Genomic DNA, 19,184 nt, shown 5'->3' with positions numbered 1-19,184 from the left:
AGATAGATAGATAGATAGATAGATAGATAGATAGATAGATAGATAGAGTTATCTTTAAAATACTTTAAAACTACTATCTCATTAGGACTTAAGATACATTACTATAGTTGTCAATATCATCTGTGTGACTGGGATTTGGCTTTTCAGTCATTTGAAACTGGAATTTGTGTGTGTGAGTGGTGTGTGTGTGTGTGTGTTTGCTTCTGATTTTTAAATAGTATGTTGAAGCAACCGAATGAAAAGTAATAGTTAATGGAAATTAAACTTTAAAACTGAGTCTAAGTCCAGATGCTCTCATAGTTCTCTAACGCCTGTCAAAAGTCACCCTTACTCTTTTTTAACTCTTTAGTTCAAAATGGAAATAAACTACCTCCGCATAGAAAGAACTGTTCATGGAAATTAATGAATTTTCAAAATACTTGTATATGGGACTGGAGAAATGCCTTAGCAGTTATAAGCACTGACTGCCCTTCAAGAAGACCTGGGTTTGATTCCCAGCATCCACGTGATGACTCAGCCATCCTTAACTCCAGTCATAGGAAACTCTGCACTCTTCTACTCTTCTAGCCCTCCCATCCCTGCACACACCAGGTGCACATGCACACGTGCAAACAAAGCACACATACAAGGAAAATGAAGGGAAAGTGCTGGTATAACACCTTAAGTACTTGCATGGAACTTGGGGGTGTTACGGAGGCAGTCTACTCGGTTCTTGCCAGTTTTTTTATGGTTACTCCCTTTCTTTCAGCTCAATCTGAAATTGAAGCATCAGTCTCCGCCAGGAACATCAGAAGGTTACTAAGTTTCCAGCGGTATCTCAGATCCTCACAATTTTTTCGAGGTGCCACAGTTTGTAGTTCTCTAAACATTTTAGATGAGGATTACAATGGACAAGCCAAGGTTTGTACAACTTCTTCAAAAAGATTTGAGTTGCTTGATAAGTTCACTGGGGCCACCTCCAAAAAACTCATTTAGATGTCCTTTTTCTGTCTGAATTGAGCCATTTTTCAGATTTTAGAGCTGTTTTTTTTTTTCTAAGTAGGTATAACAGAGCAAGGAAAACGGAGATGAAGTAGTGCATGCATTTGCTGTCTTAATTTTCTATATTAATTACTTAATATAACATTAAGAAATGAGTGGATCAGCAGAACAGTCAACTTTTAGCTGGCACAGAGTTGGATGCTGGGAAGAATATGAGCCATGGCCTGATCTGATGTTTCAGTGCTGTTGATAAGGACATCACTATAGATGCATTTACCAGATAGTTCCATACAAACAGCTCAGGGGGGTGGATCCATCTTTTTTAGTCAGATAATCATGAAGGTTTAGCTACATCTTGACTGAAGTGGTATTCGTAAGGATTATTTACTTCATTCTTACAGATTTTACAGAAACTGTCTTAAGTAAGATTGAAGTAAAATGAGTTTGGTGTCGATCAAATGGGATTTTATATAATCTTGAATTTTAATTCATCTGAAATTATTTGTTCCTTAAATTTTATAGGCCAGATTTCTAAAGTTATGTGGATTGGCTCCAGGGTGTCTTCTTTGAAGTTACATTACAATATAAAGAAAAGAATCTTTCCCTGCTTGATAGATAAGTCCATGGGAACTGTTGATCTGCTGTCGCAGTTAGAATCTTAACCTGGGTGTTATTGCTGGTTTTGGTACTGTGGTTTCAACCTCCACAATTCTTCATTGTATACCACAGCAAACTTAGGGATACAAAATAAAAGATTTTATTTTAAAAGCCCACACAATGTGGACTTTGGATTTATTTGTTTGCCTAAAGTACATATTATCCTAAGAGCTAATTGATTGATTTTATTGATAGTTTTGAATGATATTTAAAGTTCATCAATAAATACCCCAGGGTCTCTTTTATGAAAGAGGAAAAGGAAGGGAGGGAGGGAGGGAGGAAGGAAGGAAGGAAGGAAGGAAGGAAGGAAGGAAGGAAGGAAGGAAGGAAGGAAGGAAGGAAGGAAGGCAGACAGACATGGTTAGTAAGCCAAGTATGTATGCCTTTAATCCCAGCATTCAGGGGGTAGAGGGAAACAGATCTCTGTGAGTTTGAGGACAGCCAGAGCTATGTAGAAAGACCCTGTCTCATAATAACAAAACAAACAAACAACCCTGAGCAGCAAATACTTGAATTACAGTTTGGTGTGAGTTTACTGTGGTCTCCAAGTCCCTGAAGCTGGACTCTTCAGTTACCATGACAGCTTTCTGCTACAGCTGAGCGAGTTAGTTATTGCCTGCTTCTCAGGTGTCGGTGAGGATTGAGCACCTCGCCCACTCACCAGTTACCCAGTAGAACTCCCTGCCAGATTTTTAAAATCTGGTTTAAAAATATGCAACATATGGGCTCTATGATGGTGAATCATTTCAGAATTCTCGTGAGTTTGTAGACTATAAGAACAGGTTGGCAGACTGACCTGACCTCTATATGATTAACTAAAAACAAAAGAATTTGTTCTCAAATGGAATTTATTTGTATAGAGAATGTTTGAGCCGGTGGCAAAAGTCTTAACTAAACGGAAACTGGGAGCAAAGTGTCACAGCTCACTCCAGTCCTCCAGTTCTCGGAGACTGAAGCAGGAGAACTGCCACGAGTTAGAGACTAGCCTGGGCTGCACAGCAGAGCCCAGTCTACAGACCTAGAAAATAAAGTGACGGAAGATGACTGATCCTCGGTGCTTCTCAAAGCCAGTCAGCCACTTCTCGTTTCCATGAACTTTACTATGGACTATCTGCAGAAAGTGGGTGTTACTGAGATTAAATTACAGTAGAAATGTTTGGTTTTCATTTCAGTGTATGCTGGAAAAAGTTGGAAATTGGAATTTTGATATCTTTCTGTTTGATAGACTAACAAACGGTAAGTGAAGCATTTGACATACGAGTTTCTGTGGTCATTAGCCTCCCGTGGGGAAGCTTTAGTTTGCTTTGTCCTTGCTGTCATTCACATGGGCTGTGAACCAGTGCCAGCATTTTGTCCTTGTTAGTCAGTTTTCAAAAAGACAACAGAAATCATTTCACAATTTTTGTTTTTACTATTAGTCTTGACAGTAACCAAATCACAACTGGCCCAGTTGGCAGTCGCTACTGCTGGTTTTAAAGACTCAGCCTGAATGTCATTGCAGTCTTTGTTTTCTCTTTTCAGTTTCTTCAGTTTGTGACTGTTTACACTGGCATCTTCTGACACAGTTTCCATGTAGGGTTATCCCGAAGGCATGCTCCACCAGTTGCTCTTTCTTGAGTGTGCTGGCCCCCAGCCTTTTTTCTTACCTGCTGCAGAGGATTAGCTTGTTCCCACAGCCTCCCTCTGGCACTGCCTCCCATGCCGGAGAAGAGCATATTATTGTGAGACTCTGTGGACAGTTAAGAGGGCTTTGGAGAAATTTCACACAGGTTGTTCTAATCTCCCCTGCCCCACCCAGCTTAGCACTTTATGTGGGGCTGGTATTGCTGTTTGTTTGTTTTGGTTTTTTTTTTTTTTTACTCTCTTTGCAAATCAAAACTAGATTCTATTTGGAAACTTTTTTTTTTTTTTTAGAATAACTTATTTGGCAGATTCTTGGTGATACTTAGCCATCTTTGTCCCTTTGTTAAAGTAGGTTTTTAATAGAATTACACAAAGAATTCAGTTTTTCTGTTGATGAGGATGGAATGACGTGACCCCTGCTTGTCTTTGAAGTTACCTGCTTTTCTTTTCTTCTAGAATGTGTTTATTTATTTATGGAGGTGTGTATCCGCATGCCCACAGCACACATTGAAAGCCAGAGGATAGCATGGTGATTCGGGTTCTCTTTCCTATGGATTACAGGGTTTCAGCTCAGCTTGTTGAGCTTGTAGGTACAAGTACCTTTACCCAGTGAACTCTGTCACCTTCCCTGAGCGCTGCCGTAGTTGTTTGGGTGTCACTGTCATTTCCTCTAAGCAGTAGGAACAGAGAGAAGGGCTCTACGTGCCCTGCTTATCTCTGCACTGCTGACAGGAAGTAGATGAGATTGATGGGCAAGGTGGTGAGGACCACGAGGTTTGCCAGTGTCCAAAGCACACCCAGGCATCACTGCCTCTTTGCTCTTCCCCTGTAGCTCCCTCTTTCACCCTTGGGTGATTTGTCTCCCTGCCTCCTAGCTGACTGCCCTAATGGAAAGGCAGCCTTCCTTAGGGGAATTGTTCTTTTTCTTTTTTTAAATACAAGGAGGAAATTATTAGATGCCCCACCTCCTTCAGGATTTGTGAAATTTTTCTTTCCTAATTCAACACAAACATGACTTCAGTTATTATCACAAGATAAATATAGATGAAGCAACACCAGCCATAACACTTTTAAAGGCTAGCCTTATATAAACTGATAGCTTATAGCCTATTCTTAGGTTGCTAGGATGCCTGCCATTCCTTAACATAGTTGCTCTTTTCTAAATTTGATTTTTAGAAAGTACACAACCTGCTAGTTGGGGTCTTAGGATGAAAGCTAGTGAGCTCAACTGTGTTCTGTGTCAGCCATGGTTGCTTTCCTTAGACCACTCCATTTGAACTGGCTTTATGGAGAAGGTGGCTCAATTACTTGGTGACAGATAAAAAAAACACCTATTGTTAGCTACCCACCTTTGCTTTTATAGGAAGCTAACCATAGCCCCTGGAAGCCACAGAGATTCTCTACTTGAAGAAATGTAACTGAACAAATGGGCAGGAAAAAACTGTTCTTCGAGTTGCATTATGTAGTTGGGATGGTTTCCCTTTTGAACATGTTTCTACATGGATTGTTTTCACCATATCCAAGTTCATAGTTGCCCCTTTGTGCTTATTGACTCAGTGGTGTTTTATATTTCTTACTCTGGTACTCTTTTGGTGATATAAGGGAGAAGACAGGCAGGAGGGGGCAGACCTCAGTGGTTTGCCCCAGAACAGGTATACCTCATTGGCTCCCAGGAGGAAAGGAGTTGCTGACATTTCTCTTACAGGGATGTGAGCAGGTGGTGTGCCTGTTGCTCATGACGGCCTCTGGTTCTCTGAGAGGGGAGTGGCCAGCCTGTGTTGCCACTCCAGTGCTCATAGAGAGTCAGTTCTAAAAACTAGTAAGGGCCACTACATCTTAGCTGCTCTGTAGGGTTTTTTGGTATGTTTCATTGTGACAGCTTTACTCTAAATATTATTATTATTTCTCTTCTTCCTCTTTTCCTCCTCCTCCTCCTCCTCATGATCATCCTCATCCTCTTCTTCTTCTTTATCCTCCTCCTCTTCCTTCTCTTTTTTCTTTTCTTCTTCCTGCTTCTTTTTCCGAGACCTTGAGAGAATGTCTTTCTTCCATAGCCCTGATCCTGGAATTCACTATGCTGGACTCAGACTCACAGAGCTCTCTTCCTGCCTCTCCCTACCAGATGTTGAGATTAAAGATCTGTTCTACCATCCCTGCCTCACTGACATCTAATTTAAGGATATATTTGTTACTTTCCATATGGAGATGATATGCCAAGTCATCTTTTAAAAGAATTTTTGGGACTGGCAAGATGTCTTTGCAACCAAACCAGCACACGTGACATGCTAGAAAGCAATGACTTCTAGTTGTCCTCCAACTTCCAACCTGTGAACCATGGCATACATGCCTACATATATACATGTGTGTCTGGATCTGTAAAAGAATCCTTGTGATCCAGCAAGAGAGTTCAGCAAATGAAGACACTTGCTGCAAAAGCCTGATGACCTGAATTTAATCCCCAATAAAGGTGGGAGAACTGACTCCCCAAGGTTGTCCTTTGACTTTCACACACACACACACACACACACACACACACACACACCATGGCATGTATGTTCCCATCATGCATGTTTGTTTCAACACACAATGATAAACAATATTATATTTAAAAATCCTCTTTGTGGCCTGCCTCAATCTTCATGATGTTCTGCAAGCGGTTACCTGTAGTCATCTATAGGGTCTGTTAACAGTGGTTTGATGAGTTGTTAGTTAATTCTTTATTAACCCTTTTAAATATTATAAATTCTTAGTGTGAGATTAGTTGTTTATTTTTCATATTTTATCAAGAACCATAAAGTTCAGAAGATAAGTAGAATCACATGTATGTTACTGTTATCTGTGATGTAGTAACTTATGAGATTAAATCCCACTAAGATAGTCAATTTAACTGTTAATATAGCATATTTGTCCTATATTGAGTCTACAAAATCCTGAGAAATATAATAAGGTATGTATAACCTGGAGAGTTTTTGTCAGGGATGGGAAAATAAGCATAATGAGGAAGAGGGATTCAGACAGGAAGGATAAGCACTGCAGCCTGTGTGTGGGATGGAGGGCCATCGGGAATGAATGTGCAGTGTGTCTGAATGTTCGCGGTTATTGGGGCAGCCTAGGAAAACGAGAAAAGAAAAAAAAAAGCATGGGTTGCTAGGTGAAGTGTATCCAGTGGACTGGGATCTGTCTTTGAGGAAGTATGGATAAATTTGTGTTTAAGGAAAAGGAAACTAAAGGCTTGGGGGTCTTTTTTTTCCTGTGGAACATGAGGAAAATGGGAAAGAAGCATGTTAAAATTGTTGTGAAGAATGAGAGTCTTAAAACAGGTGCTTTACAAAGTAAAAGCTGCCTGTCATTGACAGAACAGTGATGTTGCATGGCAGTGCATGGCACAGCTGACAGTGATGAGAGCTGTGCTTCTGCCTGTCCTCCACTGGCTCTCAGTTTTTCTGCTCAAGTACAGAGGAGAGGTTTAGCTGAGAGCTTCAGTCCTGGGGACCTTGAAGAGGTGACTGCCCTCTCCTAGTTCTGTTCCAGTAAAAATAAACACAATTTTCAGAAGGCTGTAGCCAAAGATTTTTACTATGATTCTATTCACTTCTATGAAGTGCCTGTAATGTTAAATTGGCTTGTTCACTGTGCGTCAGTTTTCCCATATTCTACTTACTGAGTCTATTGTCTTAAAAGGGTTAACCTGAAAATCCTTAAAATTCTATCTTTCAGTTCTTTGTGGAAAGCTGAAACATTGTTTTCCTTAATATGGAATGAAGATGTTAACATTTAAAGTGTATAACTATCAAAGTAAGGAGCTGCAGATATTAGCAGAGAAAAGTGGGCTGGGATACTGCTTCCAAGTCCATGGTTGGAGTCTCCATCTAGGGACAGTAGCCTGGCCTTGCATGTCTTACTAACATAGCCTCTCCTCTTTCTTTTCTAGGAAATAGTCTAGTAAGCTTAACCTTTCATTTATTTAGTCTTCATGGATTGATTGAGTACTTCCATTTAGATATGGTGAAACTTCGTCGATTTTTAGGTAAGTGATTCTAATTTATTTAACAAGACTGTATCAGAACTTGTGTAACTGTCAGTCAGCTATAACAAACTGTTCAAGATCAGAGCTTAAAGCAGGTGTTTGTAGCTATACAAGACATGGCAACATTTATGTCAGTGACAGACACCATAGATCAGCTGGCTTTGCAGTCATATTTTTTTTCACATGGTCTCTGCTGTGGCATGATACTGAAATACCTGGTGATCAGTTGAATTGAAGAGACTGTTTTAGAGTGTGAACAATTTGAGTTGATAACCACATGGAAAATATATGTGGCACTTGGGAGGCAGAGGCAGGCGGATTTCTGAGTTCAAGGCCAGCCTGGTCTACAGAGTGAGTTCCAGGACAGCCAGGGCTACACAGAGAAACCCTGTCTCGAAAAACCAAAAAGAAAATATATGTGGATCACTAATGATTACCACTTTCTATACTTGGATGTCCTTCATATATACTAAAATTCGAGTCTTTTTTTTTTAATGCAGTTATGATTCAAGAAGATTACCACAGTCAAAATCCTTACCACAATGCAGTCCATGCTGCAGACGTTACTCAGGCCATGCACTGTTACTTAAAGGAACCTAAGGTAGGTGGTTGAAAGTCACAAGACAATTTCTGTGGCCACACATTTCCATAAGTTAGTACCTCAGCTTAGAGTCAGAAGCTTTTTCCATGAGAGTGAGATCAAACCAGATTGACTTTTCCAGATAAGACTATAAGTGGAAGAGCTAGAGAACCAGACCCAGAGCTCTCAAAGGTTTGGATTCTGTGTTCCTACAGATGCAACTTTGTTTAAAGTGTCCACCATGTGAGGTTGCTGAGTGTGCGGGTGCAGAGCCTGAGGCCATAGGACATAAAATGCAATACTTCCTCCTGTTCCTGAGATGTTCGAGTCCTCTTGAAACAGAGCACTTAATATTATTCTTCTTGTCCCTGGAAGTTCATATAAGAGCCTCATTTTAGGCAGGCGTGGAGGTTCATGCCTGTAAATCCCAGCATTTGAGAAGCTGGGACAGTAGGATTACCACGAGTTTGAAGTCTTAAGTAAACAGTGTCTTCCTGTCTCCCTAGCCTGTCAGAAACTGGTAATGGCCAACTTGTTTTTCTTACTGGTGTACATTTATTGATGTCCTAAGCAACATTGCTGGTTTGGGAGGGAGGGACGGACGGACAGAGGGACAGACGAACGGAGGAGTTTTGACTTGAAATTTTAGGTGTGGGAGTATTGTTACTGAATGTGGAAAATGAATAAAAATGTCCGTCTGTTGGAGAGGGTACTAAAGTCTTATATTTATAATGATTTTGGCCCTAGTGATAACCAGAAGAAAATCAGCATAATGCCAGCAAACAGCAAAACAGCAGAAGTCTACTGAAGGAATGTCACCTCTTAATAGTTTTCTCTTTTATTAAAAAGGACCCTGAAGATAGTTTTACAAATAGATACAAGTGAAATCTGACTTTTTTATACTTTAAAAGCTTCTTACTCAGGAACTCAGACATTACTAGAATCAATAGCCATTTAGTAACAATATTTGTTTTTCTAAAACTCCATTCTAGCCAGGTGGTAGTGTGGTTCATGTGGTTCATGCCTTCTAGTACTTGGCAGACTGAATCAAAAGGATAGAAAGTTCAGTGGCTCTGTACAAACACACTAAAGTTGTGTGAACGGCTGGAGTCATACATAGCTTTAGCTGTCAACTTGACACAAACCTAGAATCACCTGGGATGAGGGACCCTCAACTGTCTAAATGAGATTTGTCCGTGTGGCATTTTCTTAATTATTAATTGATATAGGAAGATCTACTTCAGGATAGGTGACAAGTAGGCCTGAGCTGTGTTAGAAAAGTAACTGAGCAAACAATTAACGGCATCCCTCCATGGTTTCTGCCTCAAGCTCCTCCCCTAAGTTCCTTCTTTGGGTTCCGTTGATGGTGCATTGTAACCTGAACATGTAAGATGAAATAAACCTTCCTCTCCAGGTGGCTTGTGGTTAGTGTTTTAGCACAGATCCATTAAGAGATGAAAAGTAGGCTGGGTGGTGGTGGCGCACGTCTTTAATCCCAGCACTTGGGAGGTAGAGACAGGCGGATTTCTGAGTTTGAGGCCAGCCTGGTCTACAGAGTGAGTTCCAGGACAGCCAGGGCTACACAGAGAAACCCTGTCTCGAAAAACCAACCAACCAACCAAACAAACAAACAAAGAAAAAGAGATGAAAAGTAGGAGATCTGGATAGTTCAGTATGTGAAAGTGCTTGCACTCAAGCATGAGGATGTGGTTTGAATCCCTAGAACTATGTAAGAGTTGGATATGCAAAATCTGTGTCCTAGAGTGTCTGTAGTCCCAGCACTCCTTCAGAGATGGCAGGCAGCAAAGTCCCTGGAACCTGACAGGGCAGCTGTCCTGGCATGTGCTCTGAGGAAAGTAATAGAAACTGTGTCTCAAATGAAGTTAGGTGAGTGAGACCAACACTTGAAGCTGTCCTCAGACTTCCACAGCCATAGTAAGTACACACCACATTCATACACACGAATGTGTGCGTGTTTTGTACATACACTAAACAGTCTTAATATCACTGAATTGCTTATACTTGTAACAAAGTTCTCCTACATAAAGGTTTAGGAAGAAATATATTTTTAATCAGTTTTCTGCTTTAAGTATGTGATTTGCTTTTATATTTTCCCCACAGATGTCATAACTGTTATTGTGCATTTGTGTGGGGGTTGGGGTGGGATGTGAACATGCCACAGTTGGAGTATAGAGGCGAAAGGACACTGCTTAGGAACTGGTGTTTCCTTCTGCAGATTTCTAGGGATTAAACTCAGTTGTCAGGCTTGAGACAAGCACTCTTACCCACTGGGCTATCTTCAAGCACCCCAGAGGATTTTTAAAAATCCACTAGCATCTTTTTGTGTTTCATTTTTTGACCTGAGGTTGTAAAGTTATGTTTAGCCATATATTAATTTTACACATAGTAATAACATACTGATTTTCTTTTCAGAAGGTACTTGTCTGTTATTTAGCATTATATTCTTGTCATAGGTGATGTATTGATAAAGAGATACATAATATGTTCTGTGGGTGTGTGTGGTGAGGTATGTCTCAGTTGTCCCATACTGAGGCATCCCTTCCCCCTGAGGGAACAACCACACAATTGTATAGTATAGAATAGAGTTTATTCAGGGCATGAGGAGAGGGGAGTTAAGAGGGTAGGAGAGGCAGAGAAGGAGGGGGGGGAAGCTAGCCATGAGCACATGGAGAGAGGAGGAAGGGAAGGGGTAGGGAGCAAGGGGACAGAGGGATCAAGAGAGCAAGAGAGAGAGGAGGGGGCAAGCAGCCCCTTTTATAGTGGGCCAGGCCTACCTGGCTGTTGCCAGGTAACAGTGGGGAGAACCATACCTGGCTGTTGTCACTTAACTGTGGGGTGGAGTTTAGACAGAATGGTAACATTCCCATGTTTTGGTTTAATTAAAAAAAGAAAAAAAGGGCTGGAGAGATGGTTCAGCAGTTAAGAGCACTGAGCACTGAGGTCCTGAGTTCAAATCCCAGCAACCATATGGTGGCTCACAACCATCCATAGTGAGATTGGATGCCCTCTTCTGGTGTGTCCGAAGACAGCTACAGTGTACTCATAATAAAATAAATTAATAAATCTTAAAAAGAAAAAAATAGAAATAGGTGATCGTTGATGGCGAAGTGGGAATAGGGTCATTGTGATATCTGGCTACTTCCTGCTGGCATTGGGGCGAGTGTCTCTAGGGAACCTAGAAGAATGGGTAAGGGAGATGTTTGTCCAGTCTTAGGAGAATTGGCTGTTTCCTGCTGTCCAGGGTCAGTGGAGCTATCTGAGGATAGGTCAGAAGGAACAGGTCCAGTAGAAACGTCTGTGTCTGTGACAGGAGACAGAGCATTTGGAGGTTGCTTCTGGAGCTGATCTTGATGCGCCTGGACTTGACAAGATGTAGGGAATAAGATTAAGTATATTTGGGAGAAAAAAAAATTTTTTTAAGATGTACATTTGAAACCCAGAGGAATCCCACCCTCTGGAATACGTAGTCAGTGGGAACTTTAGGCAGATGTACTTATCTGGATGGAGCCTATTTGGTCCATGAGAGGCAGATCTGAGTGAGTTTCCTGTAGCTTATAAGTTTACAAAAGAGATAACAGCATGAGTTAACAACAGTCTTTAAGATGAACCTTTGCTGGATCGTATAGTGGAATGTTTTATTAGGGTTAGGCAAGTTTATAGGAACTCAGATAATTTAGGACAGTGGCAGAGCAAGAAGAGGAAATATGAAGCATTTAATCAATGGAAACTGAGTTTGGATTATGAGGTAACAGATTACATCTGTGAAAGCTTAGCTGTCAATGTAGTCAGAAGTCTGAGAAAGAGTAAACAACAATCTACTAGTTAAATATTATTTTTAAAAAATGACAAAGTCCACTAGCCAACAGTTTCCATGGTGTCCATGGTCTCTTGGGCTGAGTCAGTCTGGCTTTCAAGTACAGAAGACACAGGGCTTTTTCTGTGGAATGGATACGCATGACATGAGAAATGACTTACCTTGGTTTAGCCAAGTCATTTGACTCAGGGCATCCAGTTTTTTTGTTTGTTTGTTTGTTTGTTTTTGTTTTGTTTTGTTTTTCAGGGCATCCAGTTTTATCCACTGTGTTTTTCAGTGTTCACATTACAATCCAGGCAGTATCGTCTAGGTGTGTCCACATCTTCTGAAACCATCTTGGATCAGCTGTTAAAGGCTTTGGGAATTCCATCTGTCATAAATTTAGCAAACTTCTGACAAGATTGAGAGCTATCTGATTGGTTGTAACTGAATAGAATTTAGTAACAGTACTAAAAATCTATCAAGACAGGATAGTAAAGAGTCTTAAGTAACTGGCAGATTGTGTAGGTAGAGAAAAGCATTTTTATATTAGCAAAGAAACATTTGACTAGGACCAGAATAAGAAAGCTGGCAGCAGTGGCATAAGATCGTGGTGACAGAAAATGAGTTTGTCTAGGCAGGTTCAGGCCTGTGACACAAATTGAGCACACAGGCCATGAGAACAAGACAAGGGTGGGAACGTGGATAGGTAAGCACTTGGGAAACCTTTTTCCATTTATCAGACAATATGTGTGAAGAGCTCTTAAAATCAAAGACAGTTTAGTGTCTATTGGGTGATGGGGATGTTACTGAACTATCCATACCGGCATCCCAAGAAGAGTTCACTAACTGGTCACTGTACAACCAAGCTAGAAATTCATGTCATCACGTGAATAGCTAGGAACTATGGCAGCAATCTCCTGGAAACTGCCAGAAAGCAGTTCAACCTAGTACCAGGAATTTAGACTGGCTGCAAGAACTTGAGGGATATATGAACTGCTTTCTTTTTTTTCTTTTTTCTTTTTTTGTTTGTTTGTTTGTTTTGGTTTTGGTTTTTCAAGACAGGGTTTCTCTCTGTAGTCCTCGCTGTCCTGGAACTCACTCTGTAGACCAGGCTGGCCTCAAACTCAGAAATCCACCTGCCTCTGCCTCCCAAGTGCTGGGGTTAAAGGTGGGCGCCACCACCGCCCGGCATGAACTGCTTTCGAGAAGGGAAGTCTCCCAAGGGTCTGGACGGCGCATTGAAATGTGTGTGTTCTAGGGCTTTTTTGTGGTCTGATGGTAGGAAATGGCCCACAGGTCGCTCCCCCACGGCACCTGCTATGTTCCAGGCCCTGTGTTGCAGGCTCAGTGGCTGTAGCTGCATAGTGCAGATGGTGGGTCAGGGCGGAACCTTGCTATGGGCCAGAGGCAGATGAGGCAGAGGTGCCCCAGTCAGGTCCACGCTGCTGTGGGGAAGGACTTTCTACTATCGGCCAGAAGTCATGGCCCAGTGCCTCTGGCGGTCAGAGTCCAAGGGGGTGGGCCCCCCCCCGGGAGAAGCAAGCAGCCGAAGTAGCGTGTTTTGTATCCCAGCAATAGTATACACACTGCTAACACTCATTTTATAAGTCCCGGGCAGAGAGGGGAAGAGAGAGGCTCCCTCTCATGCATGGGCAGCCAAGCCCTTTGCGAGGGTGGTAGTGTACATGGGAAAGCAAGTGTCGGGGTCACTGGCAGGACGCAAGGAGTGCAGCCAGACACAGAGCAGAGCTAAGAAACAGGGATGGGGAGCAAGCAGGGTCCCAGACCAGCTTTTCAGGCAAACCGGCTGAACTGGTGGCTGCAGCCAGCCACCAATGAGGGAGGAGGAGGGGAAGAAGCCTACCTATGGGTAGATAGCAAGCATCTGGCACTGGGTGAGACACGTGGGGCAGGTGCTCCTGAGAGAACATCTCAGCCATGAGAAAGAAACTGTCTCAAAGGGAGAGAGGAAAATCTCACCCAAGGAATTGAGTCCTAGAACGAGGGTCAGGGCAGCACAGGGTTAGCTCTGAGCTCAGGAAATCCTCCCTGGGAAGATGTGGACAGTTACTCTGACCAGTGGAGGATGGGGGCTTACCTGTTCTAGCAAGCGTGGATCTCTTGTGGTATAGCTGAGGTGGGATGCAAACCTGCAGATTTCTATGTCCTAGTCACAGTACCAATGATGTGTTCATAAAAAGATAAAAGAGATATAGAATATGTTCTGTGGGTGTGTGTGGTGAGGTATGGGGGAAGGGGATGTCTCAGTTGTCCCATACTGAGGCATCTCTTCCCCCCTGAGGAACCAACCACATGAGATGGTATAGTATAGATAGAGCTTATTCAGGGCATGGGGAGGGGAGTTAAGAGGGTAGTAGAGGCAGAGAGAGGGAGAGAGTAGAGAAGTAGAGGCCGGCCATGAGCACGTGGAGAGAGGGGGGAGGGAAGGGGAAAGGGGTGAGGGGACAGAGGGATCAAGAGATCAGAAGAGAGCCAGAGTGTAAGAGAGGAGAGGAGGGGGCAAGCAGCCTCTTTTATAGTGGGCAGGCCTACCTGGCTATAGCCAGGTAACTGTGGGGAGAAGTATGCCTGGCTGTTGCCATGTAAATGTAGGGGTGGAGTTTAGACAGAATGCTAACAATAGGAATATAATAAATAGGACATTTATATCATATCCCTTCTGTACAAGACTCACAGACCATTGAGAAAGGGGGGACAGACAGACTGTCAGAGCCCGAGGTCAGAAAGGGCCTGCTATACTCATGGCAGCCATGTTTTCCTCCACAGGACCTACACAAGATCAACTCAGTATTCTAGCATGAAGTCAGGAGAGACAGCTGCCCCTAACAGAAGAGCTTTTCACAGTTGATGGCTCTTCCAGCAGGAAAAATCAGTTTCCTTAAGTGTATGGGTCCTGTAGTTTGAATATAGCGCTCTGGAGGACTCCACACCCATGAGTATGTATGAACAGCACAAGTTGGACTTTGGTGGATTGTCTTTTAAGAGAACATGAAGTTTGTAGGGGAAACGAGAGATGAACCTGGGAGGAGATAAGGGAGTAGTCAGGTGAATGTGATCAACACCCTGTATACAGGCATGACATTCTCAAAGAATTCATAAAACTTTGTACTCAATTTGTAGTCAAAAAGTCTGATTTTTAAAAACATTTTCCATGTTCTGAAGAGGAATTCATTTTCTTTACTTTTTTATTAAGCTCCTCCATGTCCTAATTTGCATAATATAAAGAGAAGCCATATATATTTTCTACCTTAAAAGAATATAAGGCTGTCAAGATGCTTAGTGGGTAAAAGTGCTGAGTCACAAACCAGCCTTCAGACAGCAAGAGAAAACCAACTTCTGCAAGTCTTCCTCTGGCCTTCAAACCCTTGTAATGGCCCAGGTCCTGTCCCCCTCATAATAGATAGCAAGGTTAAAGATACTTAACATTGTTATTAGATAGAAGCATCCACTGACTTGTAACTGAGCATGGAAAGGAAATGGCCAAGTTAGGACCTGAGTGTGTTCATTATCTCGTTGACGGTTTTGTTGTGCTCTAATCTCCTTCCTGTGTTAGCATTATCAATGATTTATGCTCATCAGTTTTTATTGTCAGGTTATTTTACAGGGCTGTAAAAGGATTATCATAAAATAAACCTAAATAAAGACGTACAGATGAGTCAGCTCTGGAAGGACTTTTCAGGGCCGTGGACACAGATGAGGCCTTGGCTGCAGCCAGGGCTAACAGGCAGAACAAGGAGATGGGAAAATGTGGGGCCCTGGAGTTGGGCGTTACAGAATGAGCATCCGTTTTCCAGAAGCGGTGCCTCATGAGAGCTGGGGATAGACTGAAGGTGGCCGTTTTTAGTGCTAAAACCTACAGTCAGCTAATACACTTTGACAATGGTTATTTTCTTATTTAACTTTGGTGACACTAAGAGTAAAGTTACATTGCTGCTATGAATGAAATTCCCTTTCTGGCATGAATGCATTGTGAAAACCATCCTGAATGTGGCCAGCTGTCGGTCAAATGAAAACACTCAACCCCGTTTGTCAGTTTAGAGTCCCCGTTTCTGAGAACGAGTGTTTCTTACCTTGGATGTTTTTAATGTGGTGAAAGCGAAGCCTTCCCTATCAGGTAAGCCCTGTCCCTCAGACAGCAGTACCACTCATCATAACACAGCCTGCACTGTCTCGGTGAGCTACCACCAGACAGGCACTTGATGGCACTAGGAGCTGTCCTGCTGAAAACTCAACAGGCAGAGCAGGAAAGCAACTGTCCCCACCATCCCCACTGTCACCACTAACTCCTAGTGGTGGAGAATGTATTTCAGGGATGTGCCTGACTAACTCTTCTTCTGTTCTGCTTCAGCTTGCCAGTTCTGTAACTCCTTGGGATATATTGCTGAGCTTAATTGCAGCTGCCACCCATGACCTGGATCACCCAGGTGTTAATCAGCCGTTTCTTATTAAAACCAACCATTATTTGGCAACTTTATACAAGGTTAGTCCAGTTTCATCGGGAATTAATTTGGTTTGTTTTTGTTCTTGCTATTTATTTTTTTAGTATGTGCCTAAAATCCCAGCTAAAGAGACATGAGGACCCCTTGAGCTCACTCGCTGACCCGCCTCGCCTAATCCATGAGGCCCAAGCCAGTGAGAGACCCTCTCAAAAAAATGTGGATGACTCCTGAGGAATGGCTCCAAGGTTGCCCTTTGGCCTCTGCACACATGTGTGGGTGCACACTGCTCATACCATAAATGCACTCACCCACCCATAAATAAACACATGCACAAATAAATTAACAATACTTTAATATTCTGTATTCTACACTGTTTAATGTTTTGAGGAAATGAAAGTAGTCAAAGTAAATTTCCAATGAATGTTAATACTTTAACCAAGTTAATATTACTGACAAATGATTCTTCATGTCCAGAAATTACTGTTAGGTAACAAAAAAACCCTTTTTGTAGAATACCTCAGTCCTGGAGAATCACCACTGGAGATCTGCAGTGGGCTTGTTGAGAGAATCTGGTTTGTTCTCACACTTGCCATTGGAAAGCAGGTAAGTTAGATTAAAACAAATGGAAATAAAGTTACTAATTAAGCTAAAAGTTATGTTATTATTCAGCTGCTCCATACCTTCGTTTCCTTAAACTAAATGTATCTTTTTAAAATTTATCAAATTGTGGAGCTGGAGAAAAGAGCTCAGCAGTTTAGAGCATTTGCTGTTCTTGGAGAAGACCTGGACTCAGTTCTAAGGTCCCACATGGTAGCTCACAGGTATCTACACATGGGACACATACATAAATGTGAGCCAAACACACATACACTGAAAATCCAAAGAAACTTATATCCAAATTCTTAAGCCTGTTATGACGTAGCTGTCACTCGTATTTCATTGGCTATTTATTTTTATGAAAGATACCTCTTTTTTTTTTTTTTGAGTACTGCAAAACTCGATTTACACACAGTGACTCAGTAGTTGTACTTAGCTTTTCTGATAAAGGTTTCAGGTGTGTACCTGAAAGATTACACAGAAAGTGACACTGAATAACAAGATGCATCCAGACTGCAACATCTGCAAAGTCAATAAAACAAGGATAATACGGCCGTGTGCCCTCATATGTACAGCTTTGGGGCTGTCATGAAGGATAATGAATAAAAAGAACAACAGAAAATAGTTTAATACTATTAAGCAGGCCATTTTGGTGGCATAATAAAAACCACTAAAGTTAAGTAAGTCCAATATGATAGTATTGGCAGAAACATCTCACACCTTGCCAGTATGGTCTTTTATACTTTGTGTTCAATACTTAGTATTGTGTTCATTTGAACCTGTTTGTTTTTTTCTAAATTTTAAAATTGTGTGCATATGCATTCAGGCACGGGTGTGCTGTGGTACACATGCAGAGGTCTGACGATTGCCTTCAGCAGTCATTTGTCTCCTTCCTCTGGAGTCCTAAGGATAATCTCAGGTCATCAGGCTCAGGAGGCAAGTGCTCTTCCTGTTGAGCCATCTTGATGGCCTTGTTGAAGGCCCTTTGTTGTCAATAATACAAAGATAAGCTTATTGTGACCCTGTTGAGGTTTTTTTTTTTTTTTTAATCTCATGAGGCAGTTTTTTAAAAGATGCAGTATATATGCTGTCTATATTAACAAATGACATTTTTTCCTCCAGATAATTTGAATATTCTTATACAGATAACTGACTTAATTTTTTATGTGCATGTGTATTTTCCTTACATGTATATCTGTGCACCACATCCATGCCAGGTACCTCAGAGCCAGGAGAGAATGAGGAACTCCCTAAAAATGGAGATGCCTTATGAGTAGGCTTCCATGAAGGAGTTGGGAACCAGCCCGGTTCCTCTGGAAGAAGAGCCTGTGCCATTAATTGCTAGACCCATCTCTGGCCCCTTGATCAAACTGCTGAGAATTTTATTAGGATTTCATTAAGCATCTTTCTCAAATGTCTCAGTTGACAATTGAATAGGCTTGTATTTTCTCTGCCTGAATCTTCTCTTAGGTCCTAGGCACCAAAAAATAAGACAGAGTTGTTTCCTGTACATACAGAAATTTCTTAGAAAATTCTTAAGGATTTTCTCAAACAGCATAATGGTGTTTTATGTTAGTCGTTCTCCCCTTCTAAGCAAATAATTCAACTTTGGCTGACAGAATAAAAATGTTTCCTTTGGCATCTTTGCATTGTGGTATTTCCCTGCAAACTCTTTTACTTTAGTTATTTTAATATTTTTAAATGCATGCTTCACAATACTTTCTTATATATCAAGTTTAAAGCAATTTGCAGAGGTTTGTAAAGCTTTCTGAATACTTAAGCTTAAGTGAGAAAATAAATTGAAAGTACTAAATGTCTCCTTTATTATTTCTGTAATTCCAGACAAGAGATGGAGGCTCAGATAGGTGCTTTGATACTAGCCACGGACATCAGTCGCCAGAACGAGTACCTGTCATTGTTTAGATCTCACTTGGACAAAGGTGACTTACACCTTGATGATGGCAGACACAGGCATTTGGTTCTACAGGTAAAGTTCTGAAACTTGCAAAGATTGGTTCCAAGGTGAATCGTGTGACAGGCGGAACAAGAATGAAATATAGCAGATATTTTTTCATGGTAGATTGGGAGGAAAGAGTTCCTCAGTCAGTGTGTCCCCTTCCTGGACACAAACTCAGGGTTTCTGATGAAGAGCAGAGAAGGTCACCTAGTCAACGATGACTACTCTGATGAGTTTTCTCAGGAAAGGGGGGTAAGGAGTACATGGTGTCTCTGGTTTGTTTTTATTTTATGACTGATCAGTCATTGTGTCTCCTTGGGATTGTCAAGAGTCATTCTAGTTTAACAGGGTTAGCATCCTTATCAGCATTCTGGACAGATACTTGGTAGATCAATGGTAGTGTGAAGTTACTAACAGTGATTTTTTTCTTTCACAGTATTTCCATCTTTGCTGGCTTTTACTTTTAGTTGGTTCTGGATCCCATG

The 19,184-nt window shown here is 41.6% G+C and overlaps 1 protein-coding gene across 2 annotated transcripts in view; it reads left to right on the top strand.

Moving 5' to 3' along the window:
* Pde7a (phosphodiesterase 7A) overlaps positions 1–19,184 on the top strand; it is a 41,363-nt gene that overhangs the window by 17,651 nt on the left and 4,528 nt on the right. For both annotated transcript variants that reach the window (XM_028763942.1, XM_028763934.1), the window contains exons 4-10: positions 749–900; positions 2,811–2,874; positions 7,193–7,288; positions 7,789–7,889; positions 16,055–16,186; positions 16,657–16,748; positions 18,585–18,729. In XM_028763942.1, the coding sequence (XP_028619775.1) occupies positions 749–900; positions 2,811–2,874; positions 7,193–7,288; positions 7,789–7,889; positions 16,055–16,186; positions 16,657–16,748; positions 18,585–18,729 (782 nt within the window). The remainder of the gene's footprint in view (positions 1–748; positions 901–2,810; positions 2,875–7,192; positions 7,289–7,788; positions 7,890–16,054; positions 16,187–16,656; positions 16,749–18,584; positions 18,730–19,184) is intronic.

This window comes from Grammomys surdaster, unplaced genomic scaffold (assembly GCF_004785775.1).
Source record: "Grammomys surdaster isolate TR1022 unplaced genomic scaffold, NIH_TR_1.0 62, whole genome shotgun sequence".
NCBI lineage: Eukaryota > Metazoa > Chordata > Mammalia > Rodentia > Muridae > Grammomys > Grammomys surdaster.
The sequence above is the reverse complement of the archived record's forward strand: the minus strand, read 5'-3'. Positions and strand labels throughout refer to the sequence as shown.